The sequence below is a fragment of the Sinocyclocheilus grahami genome, unplaced genomic scaffold (genome assembly GCF_001515645.1).
Source record: "Sinocyclocheilus grahami isolate Dianchi unplaced genomic scaffold, SAMN03320097.WGS_v1.1 scaffold1621.1, whole genome shotgun sequence".
Lineage (NCBI taxonomy): Eukaryota > Metazoa > Chordata > Actinopteri > Cypriniformes > Cyprinidae > Sinocyclocheilus > Sinocyclocheilus grahami.
This window is the reverse complement of record NW_015506800.1, coordinates 79,964-97,452: the sequence shown is the minus strand read 5'-3', so window position 1 is coordinate 97,452 and position 17,489 is coordinate 79,964. Positions and strand designations below refer to the sequence as shown.

The 17,489-nt window shown below is 38.8% G+C and overlaps 1 protein-coding gene across 1 annotated transcript; it reads left to right on the top strand.

Moving 5' to 3' along the window:
* Window positions 1-4,359: 4,359 nt before the first annotated feature.
* Window positions 4,360-8,523, top strand: LOC107571606 (pituitary homeobox 1-like). Its single transcript, XM_016257935.1, has 2 exons — window positions 4,360-4,371; window positions 7,781-8,523. Exons 1-2 carry the CDS (start codon window positions 4,360-4,362, stop codon window positions 8,315-8,317), a joined length of 549 nt encoding a protein of 182 aa, XP_016113421.1. The 3' UTR covers window positions 8,318-8,523.
* The last annotated feature ends 8,966 nt before the right edge of the window (window positions 8,524-17,489 follow it).

Here is a 17,489-nt window from a genome sequence, read left to right as displayed (position 1 = left end):
CACACACACTCTCTCTCTCTCTCTCTCACACACACACGCTCTCTCTCTCTCTCTCACACACACACACACACTCTCTCTCTCTCTCTCTCACACACACACGCTCTCTCTCTCTCTCTCACACACACACACACACTCTCTCTCTCTCTCTCTCACACACACACGCTCTCTCTCTCTCTCTCACACACACACACACACTCTCTCTCTCTCTCTCTCACACACACACGCTCTCTCTCTCTCTCTCACACACACACACACACTCTCTCTCTCTCTCTCTCACACACACACGCTCTCTCTCTCTCTCTCACACACACACACACACTCTCTCTCTCTCTCTCTCACACACACACGCTCTCTCTCTCTCTCTCACACACACACACACACTCTCTCTCTCTCTCTCTCACACACACACGCTCTCTCTCTCTCTCTCACACACACACACACACTCTCTCTCTCTCTCTCTCACACACACACGCTCTCTCTCTCTCTCTCACACACACACACACACTCTCTCTCTCTCTCTCTCACACACACACGCTCTCTCTCTCTCTCTCACACACACACACACACTCTCTCTCTCTCTCTCTCACACACACACGCTCTCTCTCTCTCTCTCACACACACACACACACTCTCTCTCTCTCTCTCTCACACACACACGCTCTCTCTCTCTCTCTCACACACACACACACACTCTCTCTCTCTCTCTCTCACACACACACGCTCTCTCTCTCTCTCTCACACACACACACACACTCTCTCTCTCTCTCTCTCACACACACACGCTCTCTCTCTCTCTCTCACACACACACACACACTCTCTCTCTCTCTCTCTCACACACACACGCTCTCTCTCTCTCTCTCACACACACACACACACTCTCTCTCTCTCTCTCTCACACACACACGCTCTCTCTCTCTCTCTCACACACACACACACACTCTCTCTCTCTCTCTCTCACACACACACGCTCTCTCTCTCTCTCTCACACACACACACACACTCTCTCTCTCTCTCTCTCACACACACACGCTCTCTCTCTCTCTCTCACACACACACACACACTCTCTCTCTCTCTCTCTCACACACACACGCTCTCTCTCTCTCTCTCACACACACACACACACTCTCTCTCTCTCTCTCTCACACACACACGCTCTCTCTCTCTCTCTCACACACACACACACACTCTCTCTCTCTCTCTCTCACACACACACGCTCTCTCTCTCTCTCTCACACACACACACACACTCTCTCTCTCTCTCTCTCACACACACACGCTCTCTCTCTCTCTCTCACACACACACACACACTCTCTCTCTCTCTCTCTCACACACACACGCTCTCTCTCTCTCTCTCACACACACACACACACTCTCTCTCTCTCTCTCTCACACACACACGCTCTCTCTCTCTCTCTCACACACACACACACACTCTCTCTCTCTCTCTCTCACACACACACGCTCTCTCTCTCTCTCTCACACACACACACACACTCTCTCTCTCTCTCTCTCACACACACACGCTCTCTCTCTCTCTCTCACACACACACACACACACACACTCTAATTATCGATAGCTCAAGTACTAACTACATGATGCTTGGATACGTAATAAAGTACACACAAGAGCGTTTTAAGTACCAAAACTTGAGAAATGCATTGAAATACAACACGTGAGGTGTGGTAACCGTGGATTAATTTGAATAATTTACTCGTTTATCAAACAATAACGCAGACTTGAGGTGAAGCGATCATAATGTAGCGGCATCGGTGCGAATTCAATAATTCTGCGGCCCGTACACTGTTCTTCAATTGCAACTATGTTATAACCTTATAAGCGCGTTGCACTAACCTAATCAATATTAGCAAACAAATCAGAGAATTGCCGAAAACATAACCGAGTGACTGCTGAGAGCTGATTTAATGAATCTCACAGACCCCGCCAGATATTGCGCTGACTGCAACTGAAGCACTGGAGAGTGTCTCGTGCTAAACTCCGTTTGGAGGTCAGACAGTAATCTCAGAAAATGTATAAACAGGGCACGTAAGGCGCTGAAGCCTTACATAATTAAAAGAGCGCACTTTCAGAGCAGACGGGTAATGTGGCATATGGGCAATAGATGACTTTGGAAACCAGTTGTGAAGAAGTGCTATCATTTCACTAATTTCACACATGATCTCAGTCAATGCAAAAATATGCTGCCATACTTTTAGTGAACATTGAGGTGCAAATTCAAGCGAGTTGACGTTTAATGCGTTTGCAAATCCTTATCGAGGGAAACAACATCTTTAAACAGTACACTTTTGTCAGTGCATTCATCTTCTTTGTATAATGGCAGGTATATGAGCTCTTCTGCGATACCAAAACATTACAAAATATTACAATTTTGAAAGTAACAGCAAATTAAATTGGAAATTGATGTTACATCAACAGACTTTAAAGTAGCAGTCAGAAATACACGGCTCTCCTGCTCTAATGAGAGTTAGTTGACATGTAGTAGCAAAGTTACTTAGAATGTCTAAAGTGGACTATCGAAATAAAGTGCAACCAATTATTTTATTTTATTTTTAAGAGAAAATTAACAAGCGATCATAATGGTAACTGTCAGCTTATTGTTTGCGTGGCTCGAGGCTCTGCAGCAAAGCCATAAAACAACATGAGAAATTAAAATCTGTATTTTGGAAATGTGAGCTTTGTAGCAGCGAGCATGAGCTAGAATATAATGATTGTTACTGTAAGCTGTTTCACTGTTTGCTCACATTTAATCCAGCCATATGTTAGCGTGTGTTGGGTAAATGTTTTTGTGTATAACTAAACTATGTATTTAAATATTTCTAATTGCGGAAGGCAAGAGTGATATACAGGAATATGCTGAACATGGCTAGAACATAGTCCAAATATTATTAGAGGCATCAATAAGTCTGATGAATTATAACAGTTTCATTCATCATATTAATAATAAATATTAGTTAATCTATTTCTTGTTTCAAGCGATTGGTTTGTATTCGTTCATTCATTCATTTATTCAAGTCTGAAGTGGCCTTTTAAGAACGCATAGGCTACTTATTTTCAAATTATACACAGATGCAAAAAAATGGATGTACTGAACCACATTAAACGCATGCTTCAAATAATCCGAGAAGAAACTTCTTCCATTCAGGCAATGCAAATGATTAAAATACGTATCTGTTTCAACAAAGGGTTTCAAACGAGGATTATATAGCCTATAGTATGATCACACACAAAGACTCCGATCAATCAGCGCGCATGTGACAGTAATTAGTGTAGTAGATCTGAAATGCCATCTTACCATCCACTAGCAGCAGAGGTGCTACCTGAGAGAGGCTGCGGCGCCGCATCTTCAGCCGCATAAACTTGAACATTGCTTTTTACAGCCACACATTTGAGGAACTATAGGCTATGCTATAAATGCATGGAGACGATTTAAGTCACGAGAGAGGAAGCAAACAGCCTTTCATAGAACTGACACGTGAGTCACTATTCGTCGCGTTTTAACAGTGTTTGTTTGTACTTGTAGGCCTACAGTTATTTAGCCTATGAAGTTGATGTATTTCGTATTATTATCGCTGTGGACAACAGGTTCTGTTGTAACTCGATACATCTGAAATGTGGATTTTGTTGAAATTGTGGTCGGTCATCCTGCTGCCTGCGCGGAACAAATAATGAAAGAGCTCAGCTGAATCAATGTAACAATGTAACAGCAGACGGGTAATGTGGCATATGGGCAATAGATGACTTTGGAAACCAGTTGTGAAGAAGTGCTATCATTTCACTAATTTCACACATGATCTCAGTCAATGCAAAAATATGCTGCCATACTTTTAGTGAACATTGAGGTGCAAATTCAAGCGAGTTGACGTTTAATGCGTTTGCAAATCCTTATCGAGGGAAACAACATCTTTAAACAGTACACTTTTGTCAGTGCATTCATCTTCTTTGTATAATGGCAGGTATATGAGCTCTTCTGCGATACCAAAACATTACAAAATATTACAATTTTGAAAGTAACAGCAAATTAAATTGGAAATTGATGTTACATCAACAGACTTTAAAGTAGCAGTCAGAAATACACGGCTCTCCTGCTCTAATGAGAGTTAGTTGACATGTAGTAGCAAAGTTACTTAGAATGTCTAAAGTGGACTATCGAAATAAAGTGCAACCAATTATTTTATTTTATTTTTAAGAGAAAATTAACAAGCGATCATAATGGTAACTGTCAGCTTATTGTTTGCGTGGCTCGAGGCTCTGCAGCAAAGCCATAAAACAACATGAGAAATTAAAATCTGTATTTTGGAAATGTGAGCTTTGTAGCAGCGAGCATGAGCTAGAATATAATGATTGTTACTGTAAGCTGTTTCACTGTTTGCTCACATTTAATCCAGCCATATGTTAGCGTGTGTTGGGTAAATGTTTTTGTGTATAACTAAACTATGTATTTAAATATTTCTAATTGCGGAAGGCAAGAGTGATATACAGGAATATGCTGAACATGGCTAGAACATAGTCCAAATATTATTAGAGGCATCAATAAGTCTGATGAATTATAACAGTTTCATTCATCATATTAATAATAAATATTAGTTAATCTATTTCTTGTTTCAAGCGATTGGTTTGTATTCGTTCATTCATTCATTTATTCAAGTCTGAAGTGGCCTTTTAAGAACGCATAGGCTACTTATTTTCAAATTATACACAGATGCAAAAAAATGGATGTACTGAACCACATTAAACGCATGCTTCAAATAATCCGAGAAGAAACTTCTTCCATTCAGGCAATGCAAATGATTAAAATACGTATCTGTTTCAACAAAGGGTTTCAAACGAGGATTATATAGCCTATAGTATGATCACACACAAAGACTCCGATCAATCAGCGCGCATGTGACAGTAATTAGTGTAGTAGATCTGAAATGCCATCTTACCATCCACTAGCAGCAGAGGTGCTACCTGAGAGAGGCTACTCTTCAGCCGCATAAACTTGAACATTGCTTTTTACAGCCACACATTTGAGGAACTATAGGCTATGCTATAAATGCATGGAGACGATTTAAGTCACGAGAGAGGAAGCAAACAGCCTTTCATAGAACTGACACGTGAGTCACTATTCGTCGCGTTTTAACAGTGTTTGTTTGTACTTGTAGGCCTACAGTTATTTAGCCTATGAAGTTGATGTATTTCGTATTATTATCGCTGTGGACAACAGGTTCTGTTGTAACTCGATACATCTGAAATGTGGATTTTGTTGAAATTGTGGTCGGTCATCCTGCTGCCTGCGCGGAACAAATAATGAAAGAGCTCAGCTGAATCAATGTAACAATGTAACAGGCGTGTGCTTTGCATTTAGAGCTCAGGTTGAAACAGTAGCGCTCTGCAGTTCTCATGCGCTTCCGAAGTACTCTCGATGCAGATCCGGCGAGCGGAAATCATTCGTAATTCACGAAAGAAGTGATCACCACTTAAACAAACCTGGAGATTTCCGTATAGTAGGCCTGTTCAAAATGCTTAACCCTCTGGCGGGTATATTGCTATAAATAGATTGCGAATTATTATTCAGTTGTCTTTAAAATTCGCATGCGGCGCCTCCTCATCAATGCATCTCTCTATAATAACAGGCTAATAATAATAGTAATAATAGTCTATTTCTTTCCAACAAAGCTGCTGCATAGTCGTAAAAACTGATAATAACATCCACACATCCAACAATTATTCAGAGGCTTCTTTAAAGCCTCCTAAAAAGTGGTAACCTGTAATTGTGACCTTAAAGATCAATTTATAGCCTACATGATTTAACCCATAAAATGGGTTTTGTTGCTATATAGGTTGATTCAGTGATGTTAAATTATATTTTAGACTTGAATAAAACCAGTTTATTGATGTTGCCAATTTCATTTTTCTTCAGTGCACGGGCTTCCTTAAAATATTTACATTATTATTATTGTTGTTATTTATTTATTTGTCAAATAATATCCGGGTTTTTTAGTGAAGAAGTCAGTCAACTGTGGTTGCATGTGTCTGCGGATTGAGTCGTGTGCTTTATTTGGCTTTGCGATCAGCTCTTCTCTTGAAACACCTTTGTTTTGCTGTAGTTTGTAATTCGTGAATGCAGAAAACAGCCATTCACTGAGAACGATAATAGAGCTGAAATATGCAAATATATTACATTCTCATCCCAAAACATCTCCTGTCAGATGGACCTCTTAACTGTGATTACACTCTTGATCAGTGCGTTTGTTGGTGTTTAAGCAATGCATAAAGCAAAAAAGACACACATAATCGATTTTATTTGCTTTAATTAAACTATTAGTCTAACCTATAAATGAAGACAATACAATTAAAATGTCAATTTCTTGAAATATCGAGGACACCGATATTACATTTTCTCCCATTTAAACAATTATCGCGAATTGTCATTAAAGAAATCTATAGTTTTCTGTTACAGATTGTATATTAATATAATTAATCTGCAAACTAACGAAACAGATCTTTAGGTCTTCGTCGATGATGCTGTTTTTGTATATTGATTGGGAAGATTATTTAAATGTAAAGGAAGTGTTTTGTGCAACTGTTTCGCTTTAAAAGATTCAGTAGCTTCGGGATAATTCGTTTCGAGAATATCGCAAGCACTGAACCAAAACTAAAGCAACGAATGACAATAAAATCTAATAAACTAAATATACCTCAGATATGGGTCAATTCATATCTAAAAAAAGAAAAAGCGTGCATTATACTGTCAGATCCCAGCAGGCATTCCTGTTAATTGTCTGTGTAAGAAAATACAGTCTGGCAGATCCGTGAATTACAATAGGCTAATGATAATAATGATAACAATAATAATAATAAAGTATTTATATAAAATAGGCCAGATGCTACTGCCAAAGCAGGAAAAAGGTTGCTATGGTCATGATGTGTCACAACAGTAAAAACATAAACCTTCTGTTTCTTTGTGTGTGTGTGTGTGTGTGTGTGTGTGTGTGTGTGTGTGTGTGTGTGTGTGTGTGTGAACTGTGGAATTTTCTAACAAATAATTTGAGAAAGCCGGGGACTGAAACTGTGTCGTAAACATTTAGAAATGGTGCGTTTCTGAGTCTGATATTTTTCGTTCAGGGCCGCGGATCATTCGCCGTCAGTAAGGCGGCTCTCAGGCGGCTCTCAGGCGGCATTGTATTCACCAGCAGGCGCCACTAACCTGAAGAAAGCCGTGCAGAACAATCAGACGTGAAAGCGAGATGTTTTCTGACTGACAATGACACTGTCACAATAAGCCCATATTAGATTTCTCATCATTGGACATTTTACGTTGTGTTTCCAAATAGTAGCTAGCTATGTCATTGTTTGGACGATAGTGGTAAGAGTAAGTCTAATTATACATGGGGCAACTTTCTGAGCAATTTTGCCGGGCAACTTTGGGAAATGTTGCCATCAACGGGCAACCAGGTGAGAAACAGAGCCCACGACTGATCTAAATGATCCTAATAGAAATTAATGTTACCCATGTAAACAACAGTGAACTAGGCCTGAGTTTAAAACACGGGCGAAAGTTCCTCTGGATAGGCCTTTAACTTATGTCTTGGATATTAGAAATTATACAGCCGTAAGCACTGTGTGCGTCCGTTTGAAAGCTCAAAAAAAAAATTTAAGCATAAGTTAAGCATTAAGTTTAAGTTAAGTTAAATTAAGGACTATTGCTTTGAGTCAACGTTTTGGTCTATAATAGCATTTGTTGCGCTTGAGTGAATAACGCGTCCTCTTCCACAGGTTTGGTTCAAGAATCGGAGGGCGAAATGGAGAAAAAGGGAGCGCAACCAGCAAATGGATTTGTGTAAGAACAGTTACCTGCCCCAGTTCAGCGGACTAATGCAGCCGTATGATGAAGTCTACCCCGCGTACACCTACAACAACTGGACCAACAAAGGCCTGGCCCCAACCCCGCTGTCCACCAAGAACTTCACCTTCTTTAATTCCATGAGTCCCCTCACGTCCCAGTCCATGTTCTCAGCCCCGACCTCGATCTCCTCCATGAGCATGGCGTCTGGGATGGGACACTCCGCCGTGCCTGGCATGCCGACCACCGGCCTGAGCAACATCGGTAACCTGAACGGTATCGGGAGCTCCGCGATCAATCCGGCCATGAGCTCGTCAGCGTGCCCCTACGGGCCTCCGGGATCTCCTTACAGCGTCTACAGGGACACTTGCAACTCCTTAAGACTGAAATCCAAGCAGCATCCATCTTTCGGATATAGCGGGTTGCAGAGTCCCGGCTCTAGTCTAAACGCGTGCCAGTACAACAGCTGACGAGCTAACCTCCGGTGAACGGACACCGGGAGAAATAACAACCGTACTGGATTTGCAGTGGAATATGCGGATCGTCTGTGCTTACCTAAACTTGCACAACAGTTTAAATCCATTGTTTGGATTTCAACGTTTTGAAGACAAGTTAAACTCATACATTGTACATAAATATAAACGTGGAACAAAATGTAAAAATGATGCAGTGCTCCAAGTGGGAACAATGGTTGGTCAGAACACAAGCGTGTAATTAGCGCAGCGTGTCGTGGTAATGCAGTGTAGGCCTCGTGTTTGTGTGTCGCGTTCTCTTGTGTTCAGGGTTGGTTCTCATCGATAACCTGGAGTCTTTCCACGTCGTTGTTTCTTTGTCGATAGATTTACCGCATGCTTACTTCGAGTGCAAAAAAATGTGTTGTAACAATTATATGAATGTGTAGACTAAATAACAAAGCTATATCTTTATGTTGTACCCGTGTTGATTGAAATTGTGCATATGTTTATGGTAATGTTTGAATAAACCTCAAAAGAAAGAATTTCTAAAATAATTTGTCGAATCAGCGTGGGCTGCAGCTTGATTATTTTAAGCAAAAAAGCGTAAGTAGGCTACATAATCGAAAATTTACTTTGAATTTACAGTTTCATTAAATAATATTATACTATTTTAAACAATCGTTCAATCATATCTAACGGGGCTTTCCCCGATTAAATTAGCCGAGCTAAATTTCAATGCATGCCGAATCCTGTACTAAAAACTAAACTCTTGCCTTTTCTCTTTCCATATATTATGCACGACGTCAATATGTCTATATAAGCTGTTTGACAATGCACTAAATCTTCCATTGGCTCTTTTTAATGCTCCAGCACATTTTCAAAGCACGCCATTATATCCAACGCTATACCTTTAGGATGAAGGAGAGAGAAAGGAAAACTTTAAAATATATTCCTTATCTCGGTTTGCCACATTAAGTGTCTGTTTTTATCTGCGTGGGTGCATTTAGGTGTATTTAGATGATACGAAGGAGAAGGTCTGTGGTAACTGATGTTTTCCTTAATGCCACTGATCCTTTTCCACTGATAATAATGCCTTTAATTTCCTAAAAGCTCGGCTGAGAGAGGCTCGTGTTAATGGTCACTTCCTCTGCTAACAGAATGAGCTCACTGCACAATGTTGACATGCCTTTTCAAGGACGCGTTAAACCTCAAATCAGACAAGAGAGTGAACACACACACCGAGGACCGCGTCAAAACCGCGTCTTCTGGAGAATCCGGTGCACACCGCGCGAGGCTGCATGCACTGGCGCGCGCTGGCTTGTTAAGCGTTGCCACACTGATTCTAATCATGCTTGAAAACACTGGAGCAGAAGTAGCCTATTATTTCTTTATACGCAGTAGAAATAAAAAGCAAACTAATTCTAGTGAATCACGCTACTTTTCCTCATACCCGTGTGTCATAGTTCGGATTAGATCAGTTAGTTTTAAATGAGTATTATTTTAAGAATTTATATTTAAATAGCATAACGAATTATGCAACTAAAGCGCACAAAAGAGAAGCACAAAAACAACCGCCAGACTTTTGCAAATGTTTACTTTTTTCTAAAGCAAGCAGAAAAGGCTCTTCTTCAGAAATGCAATATTTGGTTAGCAACTTAATTTCTTTATCTAAGTTGAGCTCACATCCAGGTCTAATATATTGCATCCTCTCCGATCAATCAATCACTGATATGAAGTCGAGCCGCGTTGTGTAGACTGATATTCTACCGCGTATGATAAAGAGACAATGCATGCCACTACAACATGTTTAATTACTCATTCTTAATCAATCTTCATCAGTCTCTTAAGAAATCCATACTTTGGCACCTTGTAGGCTTTCCAATCTTCTTCAATTAAAGCTGGGTTACAGAATGTTCTCCTAACTAATGCTCTCAATAGGCATATTCTTACGTTTCAAAGTGTAGTGGGTTTATAATAAGCTAGTGGTTGTTTACTTTTAGCTAGTGTTACTATGTTTATGTATTGCTTTCACGGTACTATTCATAATGCATAAACATAATGGAAATGTAATAAAAGTATAACTACAACAACAACAACGGCGACACTATATTGATGTAAAAATTGCTCTTTCAAATAAAACTGATTTTACAGTTTTTTTTAAACATTGAAGCATTTGGAACACCTTTTAAAAGTTACAATATTATAACAATAACTTAATTATCAAATGTTTCATCGGGTAACCTAAAATGTTGCAACAGCTACATTTACTTTTTAAGATTGGAATTTAGTATCACGGAGTCGGGCTGAACTGCACACTGACGACAGTAATTATGAAGGTTGAGCTCATTTACAATACACTATAATAACAATTATGTGACATTTACTCTTTATATGAAGCTCATTTCACGTTATTAAATCAGTATAATTACTTGAAAATTCTGTACCTTTAAATAGCTTTTTTCGTTTTCTATATTTTTGCTCAGCTCGTCCTCTGAATTGATGCACGAACTGCCTGATCAATCAGTGTAAAGCCATAGCAACCTATACATAACCTTATGACAATAAAAAGACAACTTTTTGCCTTAAATTGCACTTAACATTTAAATGTTTTGTATGTTTAATCATAATCCATCGGTGTAAACATCAAAAGAGTATGTGTGTTATACAGTCACCGCTGCACTTTGTAATGTGAGATATTATACTGCAATAATTCTGTCACAACAAACACAAAGGTTGTTTGGCAAAGGAAGATGGGACGCTTGATAAGACAGAATTACACACATTACTTACATTGTCTGAAAAGACTTAGTTAAAAAAATGCGGAATACTTATTCACATTCACGAGAAGCAATATAACAACCCGACAATATCCAATGTGCTGAAAAAATATGGGCCTATTAACCTTTTAGATAAAACCAGGGATTATTATTTATATGTAATGCAAAATAGTTTGCTAAAGATTTTTAACCTAAATAAATAACAGAGCGAATTTATGCAATGCTTACGATCAGCCCAAAAACATAAAATGGGACTGTTCACAACATAAAGACACACAATTAAAATCCCTCGCATATCTAACTAACCCTGCAGCACATCAGCCCTGCCATGAAGCCTTTTATAGACTCACAAAGCTGGCTATTATCATGTCTAGAGGGACTGATTAACCAAGCGGGCTTGTGATAGCAGAGCCTGAAAGAGTTACTTACTCTGATTGAGTTTCATCCTGCTGCTTCTGTCTTTTCAGATCTAATGAAAGGAAAACTAGCGACCAGGTCCCTGTTCTTATATTATTATGATTTACAGACACTTAATCTGTTCTGCCATGCACGCTGCTAAATCGAGAAAGAGTGTTAATTACATTCTAAATGCAAAATCACATGTTACTAAATGCTGGATTTTAGTGCGATGGGAACTTTGGGGGAACCTCGTGCCGGGCCTGCCATTAGATCGACAGTGAATATAACATATATACTTCTGTATAGTACAGTATATACAGTATGTCGGGTAGGCCAAGAGTGAATTCTACATTACGTTCCTATAGGGATAAAAAATATAGACTTACTTAAATTACTGTGTTCCTATGCATATTTGTAAGTAATGAGTAATACTACTAATAAATAGTAATTGTATTACTAGTAATAATAATAATATTTTCATTGCACATTGTAATTTAAATTGTTTTTGTAATTAACATGTGACGTGGACATTGGTAGGTTAATTGTTAATCGAAAAAAAAAAACCTTGAAGGAGCTCGTTGAACACAGGTACAGTGATAAACAATATTTACAAATAAATTACCACTGGAATGAATACATAATGCAAATTAGCCTACTGCAGTTTCGGTATCTGGATGGTGCGTGTCACATTTAGCAGCTGTTTTGCAGATTTTGCCCTCCTGTCAGTGAGCCTGTCACACTCACCGATTAAGAACGCTGGACAGGTGACACAATAAACGACTGACTTTATTTTTTTTTCTTAATCATATCTAACGGGGCTTTCCCCGATTAAATTAGCCGAGCTAAATTTCAATGCATGCCGAATCCTGTACTAAAAACTAAACTCTTGCCTTTTCTCTTTCCATATATTATGCACGACGTCAATATGTCTATATAAGCTGTTTGACAATGCACTAAATCTTCCATTGGCTCTTTTTAATGCTCCAGCACATTTCCAAAGCACGCCATTATATCCAACGCTATACCTTTAGGATGAAGGAGAGAGAAAGGAAAACTTTAAAATATATTCCTTATCTCGGTTTGCCACATTAAGTGTCTGTTTTTATCTGCATGGGTGCATTTAGGTGTATTTAGATGATACGAAGGAGAAGGTCTGTGGTAACTGATGTTTTCCTTAATGCCACTGATCCTTTTCCACTGATAATAATGCCTTTAATTTCCTAAAAGCTCGGCTGAGAGAGGCTCGTGTTAATGGTCACTTCCTCTGCTAACAGAATGAGCTCACTGCACAATGTTGACATGCCTTTTCAAGGACGCGTTAAACCTCAAATCAGACAAGAGAGTGAACACACACACCGAGGACCGCGTCAAAACCGCGTCTTCTGGAGAATCCGGTGCACACCGCGCGAGGCTGCATGCACTGGCGCGCGCTGGCTTGTTAAGCGTTGCCACACTGATTCTAATCATGCTTGAAAACACTGGAGCAGAAGTAGCCTATTATTTCTTTATACGCAGTAGAAATAAAAAGCAAACTAATTCTAGTGAATCACGCTACTTTTCCTCATACCCGTGTGTCATAGTTCGGATTAGATCAGTTAGTTTTAAATGAGTATTATTTTAAGAATTTATATTTAAATAGCATAACGAATTATGCAACTAAAGCGCACAAAAGAGAAGCACAAAAACAACCGCCAGACTTTTGCAAATGTTTACTTTTTTCTAAAGCAAGCAGAAAAGGCTCTTCTTCAGAAATGCAATATTTGGTTAGCAACTTAATTTCTTTATCTAAGTTGAGCTCACATCCAGGTCTAATATATTGCATCCTCTCCGATCAATCAATCACTGATATGAAGTCGAGCCGCGTTGTGTAGACTGATATTCTACCGCGTATGATAAAGAGACAATGCATGCCACTACAACATGTTTAATTACTCATTCTTAATCAATCTTCATCAGTCTCTTAAGAAATCCATACTTTGGCACCTTGTAGGCTTTCCAATCTTCTTCAATTAAAGCTGGGTTACAGAATGTTCTCCTAACTAATGCTCTCAATAGGCATATTCTTACGTTTCAAAGTGTAGTGGGTTTATAATAAGCTAGTGGTTGTTTACTTTTAGCTAGTGTTACTATGTTTATGTATTGCTTTCACGGTACTATTCATAATGCATAAACATAATGGAAATGTAATAAAAGTATAACTACAACAACAACAACGGCGACACTATATTGATGTAAAAATTGCTCTTTCAAATAAAACTGATTTTACAGTTTTTTTTAAACATTGAAGCATTTGGAACACCTTTTAAAAGTTACAATATTATAACAATAACTTAATTATCAAATGTTTCATCGGGTAACCTAAAATGTTGCAACAGCTACATTTACTTTTTAAGATTGGAATTTAGTATCACGGAGTCGGGCTGAACTGCACACTGACGACAGTAATTATGAAGGTTGAGCTCATTTACAATACACTATAATAACAATTATGTGACATTTACTCTTTATATGAAGCTCATTTCACGTTATTAAATCAGTATAATTACTTGAAAATTCTGTACCTTTAAATAGCTTTTTTCGTTTTCTATATTTTTGCTCAGCTCGTCCTCTGAATTGATGCACGAACTGCCTGATCAATCAGTGTAAAGCCATAGCAACCTATACATAACCTTATGACAATAAAAAGACAACTTTTTGCCTTAAATTGCACTTAACATTTAAATGTTTTGTATGTTTAATCATAATCCATCGGTGTAAACATCAAAAGAGTATGTGTGTTATACAGTCACCGCTGCACTTTGTAATGTGAGATATTATACTGCAATAATTCTGTCACAACAAACACAAAGGTTGTTTGGCAAAGGAAGATGGGACGCTTGATAAGACAGAATTACACACATTACTTACATTGTCTGAAAAGACTTAGTTAAAAAAATGCGGAATACTTATTCACATTCACGAGAAGCAATCTAACAACCCGACAATATCCAATGTGCTGAAAAAATATGGGCCTATTAACCTTTTAGATAAAACCAGGGATTATTATTTATATGTAATGCAAAATAGTTTGCTAAAGATTTTTAACCTAAATAAATAACAGAGCGAATTTATGCAATGCTTACGATCAGCCCAAAAACATAAAATGGGACTGTTCACAACATAAAGACACACAATTAAAATCCCTCGCATATCTAACTAACCCTGCAGCACATCAGCCCTGCCATGAAGCCTTTTATAGACTCACAAAGCTGGCTATTATCATGTCTAGAGGGACTGATTAACCAAGCGGGCTTGTGATAGCAGAGCCTGAAAGAGTTACTTACTCTGATTGAGTTTCATCCTGCTGCTTCTGTCTTTTCAGATCTAATGAAAGGAAAACTAGCGACCAGGTCCCTGTTCTTATATTATTATGATTTACAGACACTTAATCTGTTCTGCCATGCAGGCTGCTAAATCGAGAAAGAGTGTTAATTACATTCTAAATGCAAAATCACATGTTACTAAATGCTGGATTTTAGTGCGATGGGAACTTTGGGGGAACCTCGTGCCGGGCCTGCCATTAGATCGACAGTGAATATAACATATATACTTCTGTATAGTACAGTATATACAGTATGTCGGGTAGGCCAAGAGTGAATTCTACATTACGTTCCTATAGGGATAAAAAATATAGACTTACTTAAATTACTGTGTTCCTATGCATATTTGTAAGTAATGAGTAATACTACTAATAAATAGTAATTGTATTACTAGTAATAATAATAATATTTTCATTGCACATTGTAATTTAAATTGTTTTTGTAATTAACATGTGACGTGGACATTGGTAGGTAAATTGTTAATCGAAAAAAAAAAAACCTTGAAGGAGCTCGTTGAACACAGGTACAGTGATAAACAATATTTACAAATAAATTACCACTGGAATGAATACATAATGCAAATTAGGCTACTGCAGTTTCGGTATCTGGATGGTGCGTGTCACATTTAGCAGCTGTTTTGCAGATTTTGCCCTCCTGTCAGTGAGCCTGTCACACTCACCGATTAAGAACGCTGGATAGGTGACACAATAAACGACTGACTTTATTTTTTTTTCTTTTTCGATTTCCTGCTTATGTGAAGCTAAAAACAAAAGCGCTGCGTGGACATAAACTGTAGTACTGGACTGAATCGGGGTGTAGTTTATGGAATAACTTTACCCTGTTAAAGTAAATCCAGCAGCTTCAGTGATAAATTGAGTCAAGTGGAAATAGTCTTAAATGGACCGTTCACCCAAAAATGAAAAATCTGTCATCATTTACTCTCCCTCATGTCGTTCCAAACCTGTACTAGTTTCTTGCTTCTGCTGAACACAAAAGTCATTTTGAAGAATGGAACCAAACAGTTGATGGTAGCCATTGACTTTTCCATACTATGGAAGTCAATGGGGACCGTCAACTGTTTAGTTACACACATTCTTCAAAATATCTTCTTTTATGTTCAACAGAAACATGCAATGCACTGTATATCTTACATAACAGTCAAGGGTCAAAAGCCAACTCAAAGGTTTTGACATCCATTCAAACTCTAAAGAAGTTATTACTCCATCTCTGTATTTGAGGCTTCTGTGCTGCTTGCCCAAACTGGCCGTCAATGGAGAAAGATGACTTTTTCAGCCAGAGGGTTTGTTTACACTCACATGTAATCATATTCTTTAACATTAAACAAACAGATTAACATGATACCATACAATATATGATATGATACCATGATACCAAGTACCATAAACCATCATAATCATTTCGGGTATACAGAGAATTGCTTAAGTTTAAGCACCATAATAAACAAACAACTCCTCACCTTCCCACCATACTTGGCGTCCTCCTCTATCATTATTCCAGAAAGGGTATAAGAACATTGATAAAATTCCTTTCAGGTCTTTTAGGAGGCAAAATGTCTGCTGCCATGTATGTATGTACGCCCTTTAACACAAGTAAACCAAGTGTGTTGAAGCAATATGGGTAATGTCTACTGGTTTGGTCCTCAGGTGGCCAGTCTGAGACAACAGTTTAGCTGTATGTGTGTGTGTCCATCCACGGTGTCTGCCATGGGAGACGTTTATAGCACCAATGTGCCAGCAACATCTAATTCACTGCCACATCAAGTTAAATAAAGAATTTTTAAATTCATGTATGACTTTGTGTCTTTATTAAACAAATAATGGTATTAAAATGAAGGGGAATTGGAGAACCAGAGAGGAAACCCAACCATCTGCAGATGACAACTGGGATCACACTTCGGCCCCTCTAACAACATTTGAGAAAGAAGTCCCAATATCTACATCTGGGATACTGGATAATAAGTCTGCAACCTTGTTCACTGATCTCAGATAATATTTCACAGTGAATTTGTAGGCCTGAAGGGAGAGAGACTGTAATTTGTGCATTGGAGTCTTTCATGCATTCCAGTCACTGTACTGTAGAGTCACTCAATGGACTGTCTCTAGCACAAAGTATCTCCCTAGAAGGTAGAAATGGAGGGAATCCAGGGCCCATGTATTGGCCAAACACTTCTTCTAGAGCAGGGGGGGTCAAACTCAGTTCCTAGAGGGCCAGAGCCCTTCAGAGTTTAGTCCCAATCCTGCTCCAACACAGACACCATGTAGTTTTCAAATAAGCCTGAAGGACTTGATTAGTTGGATCCGGTGTGTTTAATTTTGGTTGAATCTAAACTCTGCAGGGCTCCGGCCCTCCAGGAATTGAGTTTGACACCCCTGTTCTAGAGTATCATGTCTCTCAGGGAAATCCGGCTCAGGAATGCCAGCGATCTGTAATCTCCTTCTATTTCCTGCAGTAGCACAGCCCTCAATCTGACTTCAGAGGCATCTGTCTGCAGGAAGAACAGTTGCAGTTGCTTTGAGCTAAGCAGCACAAAGTCGATGCAAAATCTGAGTGCGCCATGCTTTCGGGGACTAGCACAATGAGACTACACCACTCACTGATGAATGGTTCAATGACTCATTCGAAGGGTTGGGG